At 39.3% G+C, this 17,970-nt stretch overlaps 2 protein-coding genes across 3 annotated transcripts in view; one reads left to right on the top strand and one right to left on the bottom strand.

The window, feature by feature from the left end:
* OGN (osteoglycin) overlaps nucleotides 1–6,787 on the bottom strand; it is a 28,760-nt gene extending 21,973 nt beyond the window's left edge. The window contains exons 1-2 of the mRNA XM_036896892.2: nucleotides 6,502–6,787; nucleotides 4,478–4,571 (exon numbers count right to left, since the gene is read on the bottom strand). Coding sequence (XP_036752787.1) covers nucleotides 4,478–4,571; nucleotides 6,502–6,675 — 268 coding nt within the window. The 5' untranslated portion in view covers nucleotides 6,676–6,787. The remainder of the gene's footprint in view (nucleotides 1–4,477; nucleotides 4,572–6,501) is intronic.
* Nucleotides 1–17,970, top strand: part of CENPP (centromere protein P) — a 266,012-nt gene that overhangs the window by 105,960 nt on the left and 142,082 nt on the right. The window lies entirely within an intron of this gene.

Here is a 17,970-nt window from a genome sequence, read left to right as displayed (position 1 = left end):
TCAAGATTGGAGTAAATCTTCCAAAACCCTGGTGCTGCTTCATCCACACATTTATGTCATATTCTAAGCCCTTTATGGTCATTTCAGCGTCTTCACAGCATCTTCATTGGGAATAGATTCAATCTCTAGAAAGAAACCACTTTCTTCGCTCATCCATAAGGTGCAGTTCCTCCTCTCTTTGATCCTGAGATGCAGCAATTCAGTCCCATCCTCAGGCTCCACTCCTAATTCTAGTTCTTCTGCTGTTTCCACCACACCTGCAGTTACTTCCTCTACTGAGGTGTTGAACCTCTCAAAGTCATTCATGAGGGTTGGAATCAACTTCTTCCAGATTCCTGTTCATGTTGATAATTTGACCTCTTCCCATGAATCATGAAAATTCTTAATGGCATCAAGAATGGTGGATCCTTCCCAAGAGGTTTTCAGTATACTTTGCCCAGATCCATCAGGGAATCACTGTCTATGGCAGTGATCACATGTATTTCTTCAGAAATAAAATTTGAAAGTGAAATGACTCCTTGATCTCCAGGCTGCAGAAAGAATGTGTTACCAGGCATGAAAATGACATTAATCTCATACACCTCCATCAGATTTCTTGGGTGACCCAGTCCACTGTCAAAGAGCTGTAGTATTGTGAAATGAATCTTTTTTCCTGAGCACTATGTCTCAACAGTGGGCTTAACATATTCAGTAAACCATGTTGTAAACAGATGTGCTGTCATCCAGGCTTTGTTGTTCCATTTCTAGAACATAGGCAGAACAGATTTAGCCTCGTTCTTAAGGGCCCTAGGATTTTTGGAATGGTCAACAAGCATTGGCTTCTGCTTAAAGTCACCAGCTGCACTGGCCTCTAACATAAGTCAGCCTGCCTGTCCCTCAAAGCTTTGCAGCCAGGCACTGACTTCTCTTCTCCAGCTATGAATGTCCTAGAAGGCATCGTCTCCTGAGATGAGGCTGTTTCCTCTACACTGAAAATCGGTTGTTCAGTGCAGCCACCTTCATGAACGATCCTGGTGAGACCTTCTGAATATGCTGTAGCTTCTGCATCAGCACCTGCTGCTTCTGCCGCACTTTTATGTTAGGGAGATGCCTTCTTTCCTTAAACCTCCTGAGCCAGCCTCTGCTGGCTTCACACTTTCTCCTGGGACTTCCTCCCCTCTCTCAGCGTCACAGAATTGAAGAGTCAGGGCCTTGCTCTGCATGAGGCTTTGCCTCTCGGGAATGTTGTGGCTGGTCTGATCTAGCCAGGGCACTCAGACTGTCTCCACATCAGCAGTTGGGCTGTTTTGCTTTCTCATCACTCATCCGGATCCTGGAGGAGCACCTTTAACGTCCTCCAGGAACTTTGCTTCACACCCTGGCTCTCTGTTTGGGGCCTGGCTTCCGCCTGCCTCGGCTTTCAACGCGCCTTCCTGGCTGAGCTTAGTCATTTCTAGCTTTTGATTTAAGGTGGGAGACGTGAGGCTCTGCCTTTCCTTTGAATACTTAGGAGGTCACCATAGGGTCATTAACTGGCCTGATTTCAACACTCTTGTTTCACAGGGAATGGGGAGGCCCGAGAAGAGGGAGAGAGATGGGTGGTGGTGTTCAGTGGAGTGGTCATAATGCACACAGCATTGTTGATTAAGTTCACTGTCTTACTTGGGCTTGTTTCATGGAGCCCCAAAACAGTTACAGTGGTAACATAGAAGACCACTGATCACAGACACCATAACATACACCCTGCTGATGAAAACATTTGAAATATTGCAAGAACGGTGACGTAGAAACACAGTGACCAAATGCTGTTGTGACCAAAATGTGACACAGAGACAGAAAGCAAGCAAATGTTGTTGGAAAAATGGAGCCAAATAGACTTGCTTGATTGGGGTTGCCACAAACCTTCAATTTGTGAAAGATGCAGTGTCCCTAAAGTGTAATGAAGTGAAGCACAATAAAACAATGCTGCCTTTGTCTGTTTGTGTCTCTCTGTACAAATATGGGCATGCACTGACACCTTCTGTCCTAGTGCAGCTGCCTGTGAGCATCCCAGCCTCCCCTGTGCCATCATGGTGACCCTTTCTTTGACAGGAACTTGGTTTGTTTCCTCAGAAACATGGCTACTTCACTCAGCCCTACAGCACACATTAAGTAGTTTCATCATTGCTAACTATGATGCTGGAAAACAAACCTACTCACTGGAATTTTACTACTTTTCTATTCTATTTTATCTTTAGCCTAAGTTATATAGTCCAAATACTAAGGGATACTTGGATTGGATTTTTTTGCCCTCTAGAATATTTTGTTACTCAATTAAAATGAAGTTGTTTCTGTTTTTCTGTTTGTATGCCAGTTTGGGTTCTTTTTATCTTATTGATAAGGTATCTTGTTGACTTTATGAATGTGTTTTGTTTGCCTATGTGAAATATAACCTTGTTCCAAAATCAAACATACATGAGTGGTGTTTGCTCAGAGAAGTCCCAGCACCCGCCAGTTCCCATCTCCCCTCCTTTCCAACCCTGGTCCCATTGATAACCTATAGGTACCTAGTCTCAGTTTTTAATTACCCTTCTATAGTTTCCTTTCCTGCAGTGAGCTGATGCATGTGTATTTCTTACATCCCTGACTTTCTTAGATGAAAGGCAACATACTACTGCACTTTGGTTTTTTCACATAATGTATTCTGGAAAGCACAACATGTTAGTTCATAGAAATCTTACTCATTTACAACTATGTAGTACCCCCTTGCATAGATAGATGTACCACATTTTATTCAGTCGCTCTTCAATGTATGGGCATTTAGAGTGTTTCCAGTATTTTGCAGTTGAAAGTAATGCCTCAGTGATTTTTGGAGTTGTTTCTTCACGATAAATTCCTAGAAGTCAATAGCTATGTCAGCCAAATTCCTGTCCAGTGGTGTTGTACCAGTTTGACTTTGCACCAGCAGTGTATGAGTGTGATAACCCCTCAGCCTTGTTGGTCGAATATATTATTATATTGTCACACTTTTCACCTTTGTAAATCAGGTTAAAAAATTGTATCTTAGTATAGTTTCTCTGTATGTGAGATTGAACATCTTTTCATGTGTGTAAGGGTTATTTTTGTATCATCTTTTGAATCACCTGTTCATCTCTTGCCAGTTTTCCCTATAGATTTTTTATCTGTTTTTTTTTTTCCTGGATTTTTATGTGTTCTTTATAAATTAGAGGTATTAACTCTTTTATCAGTGATATATATTGCAAATGTTGTTCTCAGCTTTCAGTTGTCTTTAACTTTGTTTATGATGTTTCTTGCCATACAAAAGTTTGAGTTTATGGGGTCAAATTTATTGATCTTTTCTATTATAGTCTCTGAATTTTCAGGCACTGCACACCCAGGTTATCTTCTGGTTTTTATGGTTTCACTTTTTACGTTTAGACCCTCATTTATTTGGAGTTTATTTTTCTGTGTAAGGTGTGGATCTAATTCTATCCCTTTTGAGTTCACTACTCAGTTGTCCAACACCATTTTTTAAACGATATCATCTTTCTTTCAGTGACTTAAGATGCTTCTTTTATTATATTACTTAATTTCTACATGCATTTCCATCTTTTGCTAGGCTTTCTATTTTATTCATGCACTGGTATCACACTTTTATTTTTAAGTATAGAGGCTTTAAAGTATATTGTAATGTGTGGTATATCTGGTTTCTGCAGATACCTGTCATTTTATAGTGTTTTCCTGGCTATCCAGTCAGGTTTAATTTTCCATGTGAACTTGAGAATGTTACCAGCTCTTTAAGGAAGTTTATTGTTACACATTTAGGAGAAAGCTGACATCTTTATGATATTGAGTCATCCTATTCAGGAGCAAGGGATGTCTTTCTATTTGTTCAAGTTTATTTTTACTGTGATACTTTTAAATTTTCTTAAGATGTAGTTTCTGTTTTAGTCCATTTTAGTTTTGTAGCAGTATAGAAAGTAACATGTGATTTCTTTTAATGTCATGTGATTTTTATGTGTTCTGTGATAGCACAAGAATAAACCAAAGAGAAATTATTAAGTAGGACTTTATAATGTGTTATTTTCTAAGTTTTCATTGTTTTAACTGAAATATGCTTTATAACTATATAGCTGTTTCTCTTCTATGAGCCTCATGAAGGCAAGAATTACATTTTATTTACTTTAGGCTGTACATAGTATTTGCAGATAATCAGTGTTTAGTAAGTATTTCTTGATTGGATTTTATATATAGACAAAAGCACACATTTTGTAGTGCTTGAACTGGGAATGAGCTTTGGTTCTTAAATGTTCCTGTTCCACATTTCTCACCCATAGTGTGGGGTGGGATATCATGCGCATTCCCAATGCATACTTTACTTTATCATTGGAGATAAAATTCCACTGTTTACCATAGCCTGAGGTGAATTTTTTTATTTCTGTAAAAAATAAAGTTACATTATAAGCTGTTTTATGAACCTCCTTTTATAAAAGTTAGATGATAGAGTACTCATACTTACCATCATTCTCTTTCTTGGGGGGTAATGGTGTTACACTCTCATCTTTTTGTAACTGGACACTTTTCTCATCAGGTATTATCATAGTTTCTTTTTCCTTTTTGAAAAATAAAAGTGTATTATTGGGTATGATAAAGTCTAATTTTGACTATAAAGCTGAGGGTCATGGACAACACCCACCTTCTTATAGTCAGTTAGTAGCATTTTTATGCATGTGTTCCACCAGGATTTTATGCATGATTCCATTTCTTCATTAATCAGATTGTAAGGTAGGTATTTGTTTAGTTTGTTTTCATTCCAGAGTATGACCCCTTGAGTGGAAGAACCAGCCCTTTTTACCTTTATATCTCCAAACTCAGTACTTCCTAAATGTTGAATATACTAAAATTCCAAATGGGAACTAAGAGTGAGTTCTCTGACTTGGAATGAAATTGTTTCTGAGATCATCTTTATGTAGAGTAGCTCTTTTAATTATTCTTTAAGGTTCTTGTGTGATTCTACTATGTTGAGCAGAACTAAAGAGTCAGTTATCTGACATGTGGGATGCTCTTCTGCTCTATTCTGGAAGTGACACTTCATTACCTGCCTGCATCCAGGAAGCCCGTCTGCCCCTCCTGGACTCCTAGTCCAGGCCGTTAGCTCTGGGATAGTTGGGCCTCTTTCTGTCCTGGGAGAGAACATTTCCCCATTAGACTAGAGTGTACTGTGTAGGGTTCTGGTCCCTCTGCCCTGGGAAAGCATGTCTGACCATTATCCTGTCTCAACTCCTTTCTCCCACATGCATGTTTTTATGAAGCATGGTTGACTTCTGCTGTTTCCCAAATTACTTTAGTTACCTACATTTACATTACAATAGAGAGATTCTAAAGCAGTGCAAGGAGAAAAAGCAGAGAACTTATTACTGATTACTTTTTAGGGACCAAGGAATTTTGAAAATGTTCTTAACTGATAGGTTTAAATTACCCCTGTGAGCCAGTAATAGCTTGTTGTTATAATGGGTCTTCTGTTTTGAAGCCAACTAGTGATACCTCTCCTTTTTTCTTAATACTGGGCAACAGTAATACCTAGCACATTATTAACCAACTCTATTGAAAGAAATTCCTCTAGTGTTAATATTTGCTTGTTGTACTAAAATAAAAAAAGGAAAGAAACAGTTATGACTGGTCACTCTTAAAACCTTTACCACCCTATTTGTGGTAGAGAAGAAGTTTTGAAGCAACTAGCATTGTTGCACATCTGGCTGCACTTCTCATTTTCCATTGTGTGTGTGCGAGAGACACAGAGAGAAGGCGGGGAGCAGATACTGTGAGCTCTGTTAACTTTTTCCTTACTCAGCGTTCATTTTTGTGTGCCAAGAAAACCACAAGTCATCTTAGCCATACAAGTAGAGTATGAAAGATGTGGTGTGAAAGTATTAACTAAAGGACAATTTAGTTACTTGGTACAAACTGGTAGTCTTAAATTGTTGAGACTGATTCAAAGTTAAGCCCCATATTAAGTTGTTTTTCCTTTTTTGGTATCATGTATAGTTGGCATATGTAAGTTATTGTGAAATGCTGAAGATACAAAAATAAGCAGTATTCTATTCTCTTGAACCACTTCTTCCTAAAGTAATAAACCTTAAGCCAGAAATCCAAGATTATTTCTCCTAATATACATTTCTCTTATCTTGTTTTGAGGCAACATAATATGCAAATATAGGGCATGGTATACCATTACTAAACATGTAAAGCTCAGCTGGTCAGAGATCATCTTAAAGTTTAGTTTTCCTTACATTTTATGTTTATATTACAGAAAACATTCCTGTCCTATAGATACTTTTTGGTTGCCATAGATTCTATTTATTAATTTGGGAAGCATACATACTTTAAAAATATAATCTTAGGGACAGTTATTTTGAATTACTTTGAATCATTTAAAGTGCTTTTCTTTTCCCCTTACCCTTACCAGGTACATTCAGAAAACTAAAACATGCATTTAAATGGGCAACTATTGTAGAAGTTAAATTTAGAGTAGAAATAAAGTACCTTGATATTTTTTCCTTGCAGGTATTTATCCTCAAAATCTTGGCTAAATAATGTTTCTTCCAAATTATCTGTTCCATAATCGTAGCTGATGTGTGAGTCCTGCTGAGTTGGTGGTGCAGGCTTTGTCAGAGGCACAACCAGCAACAGAAGAAGGGTTGGCTGCAGAGTCTTCATTTCAGCAGAAGTCAAGGTGGCTAGAAGCTAATAAGCAAATGGCCTGCGGACTGTGGGACAACGCTTTTCTTTTCCTTGAAAATACAAACGCATCCCATCCAAGCAATATTTAAAAGCTTACAGGACTCTTTGGCAGGGTGCAGCAGTAGGGGCCAGAGAACAAGTATTTAACCCTTAGTGATCTTTAATTAGATGCTGAAAGTTTTTATGTATCAGTGCCATTCTGAAAAATAGCTTCAGAAAGTGGTTTTCTTTCTTTTTCTACCAAAAATTCAAGCAGTGTTGATAATTTAGTTTCTTAATAATTAGGGGCCTTGAGCTAAAAGTACTTGTATACAATTGAAACCTTTTTAGGATACCTGTAGTATAAATAGTTAAAATGAAGACCCATGATCCTGTCTCATGCGAGTTAAAAATATCATATTTCAACTTTGCTACTTTATAAGAACTCCTGATTTATATTGTTTGAACAGAAACAAGTTGTAAGAAGAGTTTTAAAACTTAAACTTTAAATTTAGCATTATGAAGAGCAGTCATTAATACTTTTAGGTGGCACAGAATATAAGAAAAGCCGTAATTGTAATTTTCTTAGTTTTGTAATTTTCACAGGTATTGCTGTTTTTAGTCAAGAGCATTGCTTTTTAAACTTAAACTATGGAAAATGCAAAAACAGTATTGCAGACTAGGCAAAAATAGAACTTCAAAGGTTTGGGGAATGGAATAGAAGGATTCTCTCAGGCTTACTAGGGGTGCACATTTCAAACTCCTCCCATCACTTCAGACAGGATCCCTCAGAGCAGCTGGTGTGCCTGTGGATGCCAGTGGCTGGAGTTAGGGATAGCCGGCTCTGTCGCTGTGTGGCGTCCTAGCCGCGCCTGCATGGGAGGATTCACCACGGCTCGCTTCGTGCTGGATGGACCGGCGCTGCAGAAGGCAGAGAGGGCTTTGCGTTTAATCACACTCCAGATGAGTCTCACTTTAGCAAAGGATATTTAAAATAATACGTGAAGGAAGGGCCGCCGTTGTAGCCATTTGGCGTTGAACACCCCAGTGTTGTTCATTCCTGGGCATTAGCCGGTCGGCGCCGGTGGAGACTGGGCCCCACCTCACAGGCCGTGTCCGTCGGGGGGATCTTTGCCAACATTCTTTCTCCAGGGTGAAGGCAGGGTGTTGTGCTAGAGAACTGTACTTAAAGTGCTGTAATGCTGTGTTCAGTCTATGCTACAGCTTGCCATAAATTCTTGTTACTTTTACTTTGTGTAATAAACGCTAATGGTTCATGAACATTAACTTAGAAGATGGCATAGTTAGAAAAATCATGCTTTTCATTTTAATGCTTTCCCAGGAGATAAAACATCTGGTGTTTGAATGAAATAAGACATTAAACCACAGCAAAATCTATGCTCTTTAATTTTAACAGAAGTAATTTGATAGTATAATTAGTAATAATAAGAAATTCCCATGTAAAAATGAGCACAGATTATTGTATAATTTAGTCATTTGGGGTCCTCCCTTCTTTAATTACATGTAACAAAAACTCAAGTGTGAGAAACAACTTTTTAAAAATAAATTTGGTTTGTAGTTTAGGGTTTGATAGTAAAAGATGTTTTTGTTTGCTAAATGAAGGAAGCTGTGAAAAAGTATTTTAATATTAAATTTGATTTTTAAAAGTTTAAGTGGTAATTTAGGTAACTACATGAACATCTTGAAAGATTCGTTTTTATTTTTATTACTCTTTGGTGCTTCTGTCAGTCAAGGTAACATTTCTTTCTTCTCTATGCTAAAAATTCAGTAAATATGGATATAGATAAACAGTTTGTTAAAAAATAGAAAATGAAAGAATACTGATTTGGTTTCCTTCCTATTCAAAATTGTCTTTAGAGCCTTTCACCTTAAAGCTTGGATAAACTAAAACTGGAATACATCTTTCTTTGAATGTGAATTATTTTTAATTCAGTGGTGATATTCTCTCGTTTTGGTTGATATAAATTATCAGTTTTATTGCTTTAGGAATACAATAAAACTTTCAAGTCTTTGAAAGTATCTAATATTGAAACAGCAAATATTGACTTGCTTTGAGCTGTGTGGCAGGTTTAACAGGATGTTGAGAATTAATTGGATAGATGTGAAATGTCAGGTTTAGAGAATCTTAATTCAGTTTTATTAGTGGTATATATACAGTTTGATACTTTGTACTACAAAGAATTATCTTGTGGATTATAATATCTTTCCTTGAAAAGTTAGGACCAGTAATGCAGTTTTACCAGCATTTGTTCACTGAGGAAATGTTTAGTGAGCACCAGTTCTCTGCCAGAACTATGGACAGAGAAGCAAAACTGAGTTTCTCACTCAAACAATTGGTAGTGTGTCAGTTGACAGGAGGGGCAGGACAGTGGGACTTCCTCCCCCAGAATGTGCGCATGGCTCTGGGGTGGCCTGGGAGAGGGTGAGGTCCAGAGGGCAGCAGGCGAGGTGTTCCAGGAGGAGCAGCACAGTTGGGTGCACCATGGAGATTTCTGGTCAGTCACATATGGCAGGAACTGAGGGAGAGAGGAAGGAAGGGGCGTGGAGGATATGAGAGATCAGGCAGGGGCTTAGAGTTGAGATTCATGAGAGTCTTTTCTACCCTTGCTGAGTGAGTGACATGATCCTATTTTCATTTTAGAATATCCCTCTAATATTGCATTTCTGAAGAATACCACTGCTTGTCTATTGTATTTGTTTTTATTACAAGTTTATTGGCTTAAAGTGACACATATTGATTGTCTCACAGTGACTGTGGGTCAGGAGTCTGGACCTGCCATTAATTGGTCCTCTGCATCAGGATCTCAACTGAAGGCTGCAGTCAAAGTGTTGACTGGGGCTACATCCTCACTTCAGGGCTGAACAGGATTAAGGATCCAAATTTGTGCCCATGTGGTTGTTGGCCACAGTTCCGTGCAGAATGTAGGACCCAGGGTCTTAGTGTCATGCTGGACGCTGGTGGAGGCCACTGTTATCTCCTTGCAGGTGGGCATAGCCGGCCTCTGGCAGTCATAAACACATAATCATGTATATTCCATCACCTTTGCCATATTCTGTTAGCTAAAAGCAAGTTAGAGGTCACATTCACACTGAAAGAGAGGTACCTATACAAGCGAGATTCTAGAAATATTCAGAATTACCCTTGAAAATAAAGTATGTTCTTGCCCAGAGTTAGCCCAAATTCAACGTTAGAGGGCACAGTCCCCCCACTATCCTTAATTCTTACACCAAGTGCAAGTTCAGGGTTCCTAAATGCACCCTCACATTTGATAATTTGCTAGAAGGGCCCATGGAACTCACCAAAGGCCATTATAGTCCTGGTTATACTTTATTAATTACAGGGAAAGAATACACATAGATATCAGCCAAAAGAAGATGCCTTGGGAAGAGTCAGCCAGGGTCCTGGGTGTACGATCTCCGTTCTCAGGCTGTACTAACTCCCAGTGCTGATGTGTGACAACAGGCACAGTGTCATGCCAACTACAGGAGCAGTACCAAACCATACTGCTCAGTTTTTACTGGGGCCTCTTTACATAAGCATGATGGATCGATTGAGCTTCTCTGTTGTTGGACTCAACCTCCAGTCTGCTGACACTGCATGACCTGAAGTCCCCATCCTAAATCATAGGTTGTCTTTCTGACATGACCAAGCCAATCCTAAGACTATTGATGTGTCCAGTCCTACCCTAAGATCTGATGTGATGACTCCACCCTAAATGAAGACATAGATTTTCTCCTAGAAGCTGATGACAAAGCCCAGACCTCTTTTGGGGGTCAAATTTTTTACCACACAGTTCCCAGTATAAAATATGTTTGAAACTTAGGTTGTTTTTTGTTGTTGTTTTTGTTTTTTATTAAGGTATTATTGATATACACTCTTATGAATGTTTCACATGAAAAAATGTGGTTACTACATTTACCCATATTATCAAGTCCCCACCCATACCCCAGTGCAGTCACTGTCCATCAGTGTAGTAAGATGCCACAGAGATTCACTATGTCCCTTCTCTGTGCTACACTGTTTTCCCTGTGATCCCCCACACCATGTGTACTAAACACAATACCCCTCAATCCCCTTCATTCTCCTCTCCAACCTGCCCTCCCACACCCCTCCCCTTTGGTAACCACTAGTTTCTTCTTGGAGTCTCTGAGTCTGAGCTATTTTGTTCCTTCAGTTTTGCTTTGTTGTTATACTCCACAAATGAGGGAAATCATTTGGCACATGTCTTTCTCTGCCTGGCTTATTTCACTGAGCGTAATGTCTTCCATCTACATCCATGTTGTTGCAAATGGTAGGATTTGTTTCTTTCTTATGGCTGGATAGTATTCCATTGTGTATATGTACCACCTCTTCTTTATCCATTCATCTACTGATGGACACTTAGGTTGCTTCCATATCTTGGTTATTATAAAAAGTGCTGCAATAAACATAGGGGTCCATATATCTTTTTGAAACTGAGAAGTTGTAGTCTTTGGGTAAATTCCAAGGAGTGGGATTCCCAGGTCAAATGGTATTTCTATTTTTAGTTTTTTGAGGAAACTCCATATTGCTTTTCACAATGATTGAACTGCCTTACATTCCCACCAGCAATGTAGGAAGGTTCCCCTTTCTCCACATCCTCACCAGAATTTGTTTTATTTAGTCTTTTTGATGCTGGCCATCCTTACTGATGTGAGGTGATATCTCACTGTGGTTTTAATTTGCATTTCCCTGGTGATTAGTGATGTGGAGAATCTTTTCATGTGTCTGTTGGCCATCTGAATTTCTTCTTTGGAGAATTATCTCTTCATATCCTCTATCCATTTTGTAATTGGGTTATTTGCTTTTTTGGTGTTGAGGCTTGTGGGTTCTTTATATATTTTGGATATTAACCCCTTGTCGGATATGTCATTTACAAATATATTCTCCCATACTGTAGGATGCCTTTTGGTTCTGTTGATGGTGTCCTTTGCTGTACAGAAACTTTTTAGTTTGATGTAGTCCCATGAGTTCATTTTTGCTTTTGTTTCCCTTGCTGAAGGAGATGCATTCAGGAAGAAGTTGCTCTTGCTTATATTCAGGAGATTTTTGCCTATGTTGTCTTCTAAGAGTTTTATGGTTTCATGACTTACATTCAGGTCTTTGATCCATTTCAAGTTTACTTTTGTGTATGGAATTAGATGATAATCCAGTTTCATTCTCTTGCATTGGGCTGTCCAGTTTGGCCAGCAACAGCTGTTGAAGAGACTGTCATTTCTCCATTGTATGTGCATGACTCCTTCATCATATATTAACTGACCATATATGGTTGGGTTTATATCAGGGCTCTCTAGTCTGTTCCATTGGTCTATGGGTCTGTTCTTGTGCCAGTACCAAATTGTCTTGATTACTGTGGCTTTGTAGTAGAGCTTGAAGTTGGGGAGTATAATCTCCCCAGCTTTATTCTTCCTTCTCAGGATTGCTTTGGCTATATGGGGTCTTTTGTGGTTACATATGAGTTTTAGAATGAATTTTCCATAGTTCGTTGAAGAATAGTGTTGGTATTTTTACAGGAATTGCATTGAATCTATAGATTACTTTAGGCAGGATGGCCATTTTGACAATATTAATTCTTCCTGTGCATGAGCACAGGATATGTTTCCATTTATTGGTATCTTCTTTAATTTCTCTTATGAGGGTGTTGTAGTTTTAAGAGTATAGGTCTTTCACCTCCTTGGTTGGGCTTATTCATAGGTATTTTATTCTTTTTGATGCAAATGTGAATGAATTATTTTCCTGATTCTCTTTCTGCTAATTCATCATTAGTGTATAGGAATGCCACAGATTTCTGTGTATTAATTTTGTATCCTGCAACTTTGCTGAATTCAAATATTAGATCTAGTAGTTTTGGAGTGGATTCTTTAGGGTATTTTATGTACAATATCATGTCATCTGCAAACAAGGACAGTTTAACTTCTTCCTTACCAATCTGTATGCCTTTTATTTCTTATTTCTTTGTATTGTCTGATTGCCATGGCTAGGACCTCCAGTACTATGTTGAATAGCAGTGGGGAGAGTGGGCATCCTTGTCTTGTTCCCGAAATTAAAGGAAAAGCTTTCAGCTTCTCACTGTTAAGTATAGTGTTGGCTGTGGGTTTGTCATATATGGCATTTATTATGTTGGGGTACTTGCCCTCTATACATGTTTTGTTGTGTTTTTATCATGAATGGATGTTGAATTTTGTCAAATGCTTTTTCAGCATCTATGGAGATGATCATGTGGTTTTTGTCCTTCATTTTGTTGATGTGGTGGAAGATGTTGATGGATTTTCAAATGTTGTACCATCCTTGCATCCCTGGGATGAATCCCACTTGGTCATGGTGTATGATCCTTTTGATGTATTTTTGAATTCAGTTTGCTAATATTTTGTTGAGTATTTTTGCATCTATGTTCGTCAGGGATATTGGTCTGTAATTTTCTTTTCTTGTGGTGTCTTTGCCTGGTTTTGGTATTAGAGTGATGCTGGCCTCATAGAATGAGTTTGAAAGTATTCCCTCTTCTTCTACTCTTTGGAAATCTTTAGGAACATGGGTGTTAGGTTTTCACTCAATGCTTGATAAAATTCAGTGGTGAAGCCATCAGTTCCAGGAGTTTTGTTCTTAGGTAGTTTTTTGATTACTGATTCAGTTTCGTTGCTGGTAATTGCTCTGTTTAGATTTTCTGTTTCTTCCTGGGTCAGCCTTAGAAGATTGTCTTTTTCTGGAAAGTTGTCCATTTCTTCTAGGTTATCCAGTTTGTTAGCATACAATTTTTCATAGTATTCTTTAATAGTTCTTTGTATTTCTGTGGTGTCCATAGTGATTTTTCCTTTGTCACTTCTGATTCTGTTTATGTGTGTAGACTCTTTTTTCTTGATAAGTCTGGCTAGGGGTTTATCTATTTTGTTTATTTTTCTCAAAGAATCACCTCTTGCTTTCATTGATTCTTTCTATTGTTTTTTTCTTCTCGATTTTATTTATTTATGCTCTAATCTTTATTATGTCCCTCCATCTACTGACTTCGGGTCTCGTTTGTTCTTCTTTTTCTAGTTTCATTAATTGTGAATTTAGACTGCTCATACAGAATTTTTCTTTCCTGAAGTAGGCCTGTATTGCAGTATACTTTCCTTTTAGTACGGGCTTCGCTGCGTCCCACAGATTTTGTGGTGTTGAATTATTGTTGTCATTTGTCTCCATATATTACTTGATCTCTGTTTTTATTTGGTCATTGATCCATTGGTTATTTAGGAGCATGTTGTGAAGCCTCCATGTGTTTGTGGGATTTTTCATTTTCTTTGCGTAATTGATTTCTAGTTTCATACCTTTGTGGTCTGAGAAACTAGGTGGTACAGTTTCAATCTTTTTTAATTAACTGAGGCTCTTTTTGTGGCCTAGTATATGATCTATTCTTGAAAGTGTTCCATGTGCACTTGAGAAGAATGTGTATTCTGCTGCTTTTGGGTGTAGAGGTCTGTAGATGTCTGTTAGGTTCATCTGTTCTAAAGTGTTGTTCAGTGCCTCTTGTGTCCTTACTTATTTTCTGTCTGGTTGATCTGTCCTTCAGAGTGAGTGGAGGAATGTTGAAGTCTCCTAGAATGAATGCATTGAATTCTATTTCCCCTTTTCATTCTGTTAGTACTTGTTTCACATATGTAGTTGCTCCTGTGTTGGGAGCATAGATATTTTTAATGGTTGTATCTTCTTGTTGGATTGACCCCTTTTTCATTATGTAATGTCCTTCTTTGTCTCTTGTGACTTTCCTTGTTTTAAAGTCTATTTTGTCTGATACAAGTACTGCAACTCCTGCTTTTTTCTCCCTATTAGTTGCATGAAATATCTTTTTTCCATTCCTTCACTTTTAGTCCATGTATGTCTTTGGGTTTAAAGTGAGTCTCTTGTAGGCAGCATATAGATGGGTCTTGTTTTTTTTATCTATTCAATGACTCTATGTCTTTTGATTGGTGCATTCAGTCCATTTACATTTAGGTTGATTATCAGCAGATATGTAGTTATTGCCATGGCAGGATTTAGGTTCATGGTTACCAAAGGTTCAAGGTTAACTTCCTTACTATCTGAGAGTCTACCTTAACTCACTTAATATGCTATTACAAACACAATCTAAAGTTTCTTTTTTTCTCCTCCTTTTTCTTCCTCCTCCATTCTTTATATATTCTGTATCATATTCTGTATTCTTTGTCCATCCTTTGATTGACTTTGGGGATATTTAATTTAATTTTGCATTTGCTTAGTAATTAACTGTTCTACTTTCTTTTCTGTGGTTTTATCAGCTCTGTGACAGCTATTAAACCTTAGGAACACTTCCATGTATAGCAGTCCCTCCAAAATACACTGTAGAGACAGTTTATGGGAGGTAAATTCTCTCAACTTTTGCTTATCTGGAAATTGTTTAATCCCTCCTTCAAATTTAAATGATAATCTTGCCAGATAAAGTATTCTTGGTTCCAGGCCCTTCTGCTTCATTGCATTAAATACATCATGCCGTTCCCTTCTGGCCTGTATGGTTTCTATTGAGAAGTCTGATGATAGCCTGATTGGCTTTTCTTTATATGTGATCTTATTTGTCTCTCTGGCTTCTTTTAATAGTCTGTCCTTATCTTGATCTTTGCCATTTTAATTACTATATGTCTTGGTATTGTCTTCCTTGGGTCCCTTGTGTTGTGAGATCTGTGCACCTCCATGACCTGATAGACTATCTCTTTCCCCTGATTGGGGAAGTTTTCAGCAATTACCTCCTCAAAGACACTTTCTATCCCTTTTTCTCTCTCTCTCTTCTTCTGGTATCTCTATAATGCAAGTATTCTTCCATTTGGATTGGTCACACAGTTCTCTCAATATGCTTTCATTCTTAGTGATCCTTTTTTCTCTCTCTGTGCCTCAGCTTCTTTGTATTCCTCTTCTGTAGTTTCTGTTTCATTTATTTTCTCCTCCACCGTATCCTATCTGCTTTTAATACCCTCCATTGTGCTCTTCAACGATTCGGTCTCTGACCAGAATTCATTCCTGAGTTCTTAAATATTTTTCTGTACCTCCATGAGCATTTTAATGATTTTTATTTTGAAACCCCTTTCAGGAAGAGTCATGAGGTCAATGTCATTTGAATCTTTCTCAGGAGTTGTATTCATAATTTTACGTTGAACCAGGTTCCTTTGTTGTTTCTTATTTGTATATGGTGCCCTCTAGTGCCGAGAAGCTCTACTCTCTGGAGCTACTCAGCCCCTGAAGCAATGTCGGGGGTGGCAGGGACGTGGTATTGGTGCCTGAGGGAAGGAAAGAGCTGTTCCCTGCTTCCCAGCTGCTATGCCTGTCTCCACTGCCTGAACCAGTGGGCCGATCACACAGGGATAAGCCTCTATGCTTTGCATTTGTAGTTGCTGTAGAGAGGTCTTCCCTCTGGCTAGCCTAACACCAGGGTAGGGTTTGGTGGTTTGCGAGCCATGTGGGGCTGGCCGCGAAAGAGGCGCAGTAGGCTGCATATCACGGAGAGGGTCCTTGGAGCTGTGTAACCAGCCAGGAGCTGGAGTGCCTGGAGATTGTGAAATATCCCAACCTGCTAGGAAGAGTGTACCCAGACAATTTTGTCTACCTGTCCTTTCTCCTGAGCAATAAGCTCTGTGCAGTCCTTCCCCCTTAAGCAGCCCTCTCGCTGTGAGGAAGTCTCTCAGACTACCCGCCTTTCTTTTGTCCCAGAGCAGCCGGGTATGGATCCCTGCTTTCCACAAGTGGCTGGAATCTCAGTCTCTCCAGGAATTCTGCCTGTCTTAGCTTTCCAACCCCCTAATCACAGGAGTACCATGCAAGCACCATGAAATGTAGGTTTGTCCTCCCAGAGCATATCTCCAGAATTAGGTATTCAGCAGTCCCAGGCCTCCACTCCCTCCCTGCTCTGTTTCTTTTCCTCCCACCAGTGAGCTGGGGTGCGGAAAGGGCTTGGGTCCTGCCGGGCCACGGATTTAGTACATTACCCTGTTCCATGAGGTTTATTCTTTTCTCCAGGTGTGTGCAGTTTGTCGCAGCCCTCTTTCCTGTTGCTCTTTCAGGATTATTTGTATTATATTTTCGTATTATATGCGGTTTTCGGAGAAAGCCTCTGTCTCACCTCTCACGCCAACATCTTTTTTTTGTAATAATCTAAGTTGTTTTTTTATTCCAGAACTATTGTATCTTTGAAGAAATATATTTCAGCAAAGTGAAAAATACTCTCACTGGTGCAAACTCAGTAAGTGGTCATGGAGACAAAGTGAACAGCAGAGTGAGAATTTAATAGCAGTCTTGCAAGATTGGGTGTCTGGGGAGCAGGCACACTCAGGGCGGTTACAATAAGCAATCTGTTCTCCAGCACACAAGTCCCTCCCCTGGGAGGCAATAAACAAATGTAACTCCAAAGGGGAAAGTGTTTTCCCAGCCCAGAGCAAAATACCTTGGAACCCAAATCAGTCAAAGAGAGATAAAACAGAGAAATCCATATATTGCTTACAAGCAGTCATCCATGTCTGCTCACCAGTGTCTCGCATGACCTGGCTGCAAAAAGGGACCCCACCCAACCTCTCCAGTCCAGATATACCCTAGCTCCCCCTGTAATTACCTACTGATATGGAGATGGACTACTGCCCACCCCTTGGAAACAGTTGTTGTTACAGAGATGCACTAAGACCAGCTGAGAGATTCTGGAAATGGTGCAGTTTTACCCACAACAGGTTTCTCCCAGTTTATTTCTCCTTTTGACTGTTTTTGGTTTCAAAGGTATTTCTCCCCCCCAGCCCCACTTACAGAGAACTTTTGTTCCACTGGCTGGACACCCCATCCAGGTAGGTGTTCTCGTAGGGAGCCTGTTAGAGGCCAGAGGCCCCTGGAAAGCACCCTTGGTAACTAGTAGACACTGGTGAACTAGAGACTTTATCACTCTCATAAAGAACTAAACCCTGCAAAGCCAGTTTTCATCTGATCCAGACTGCATCTGGAAAACTGATGGCTTTCGGATTGGTTCTTTAATCCAGACAAAACAGCAAAATTTGATTTGATTATCTGCTGTTTGTCCTTGACCCTGGGACAGGAGGCATCCCCCCAGTACCATCACATTCACCCCAGGGGACTATCTGGAGGAATCCCAAGGGACCTCTTCTGGTTCCCTTTCTCTGTTTCTCTAGGCCTAGAATTTCTGTTTCCCATCTTTCAAGATGGCCCTGTGTCTGAGTTCCCTGTAATGGAGGTTTCTTGCACACCCCGAGATTAGCTTCATCCATCTCTGGCTGTTT

This window comes from Manis pentadactyla, chromosome 3 (genome assembly GCF_030020395.1).
Source record: "Manis pentadactyla isolate mManPen7 chromosome 3, mManPen7.hap1, whole genome shotgun sequence".
NCBI classification, from domain to species: domain Eukaryota; kingdom Metazoa; phylum Chordata; class Mammalia; order Pholidota; family Manidae; genus Manis; species Manis pentadactyla.
The sequence above is the reverse complement of the archived record's forward strand: the minus strand, read 5'-3'. Positions and strand labels throughout refer to the sequence as shown.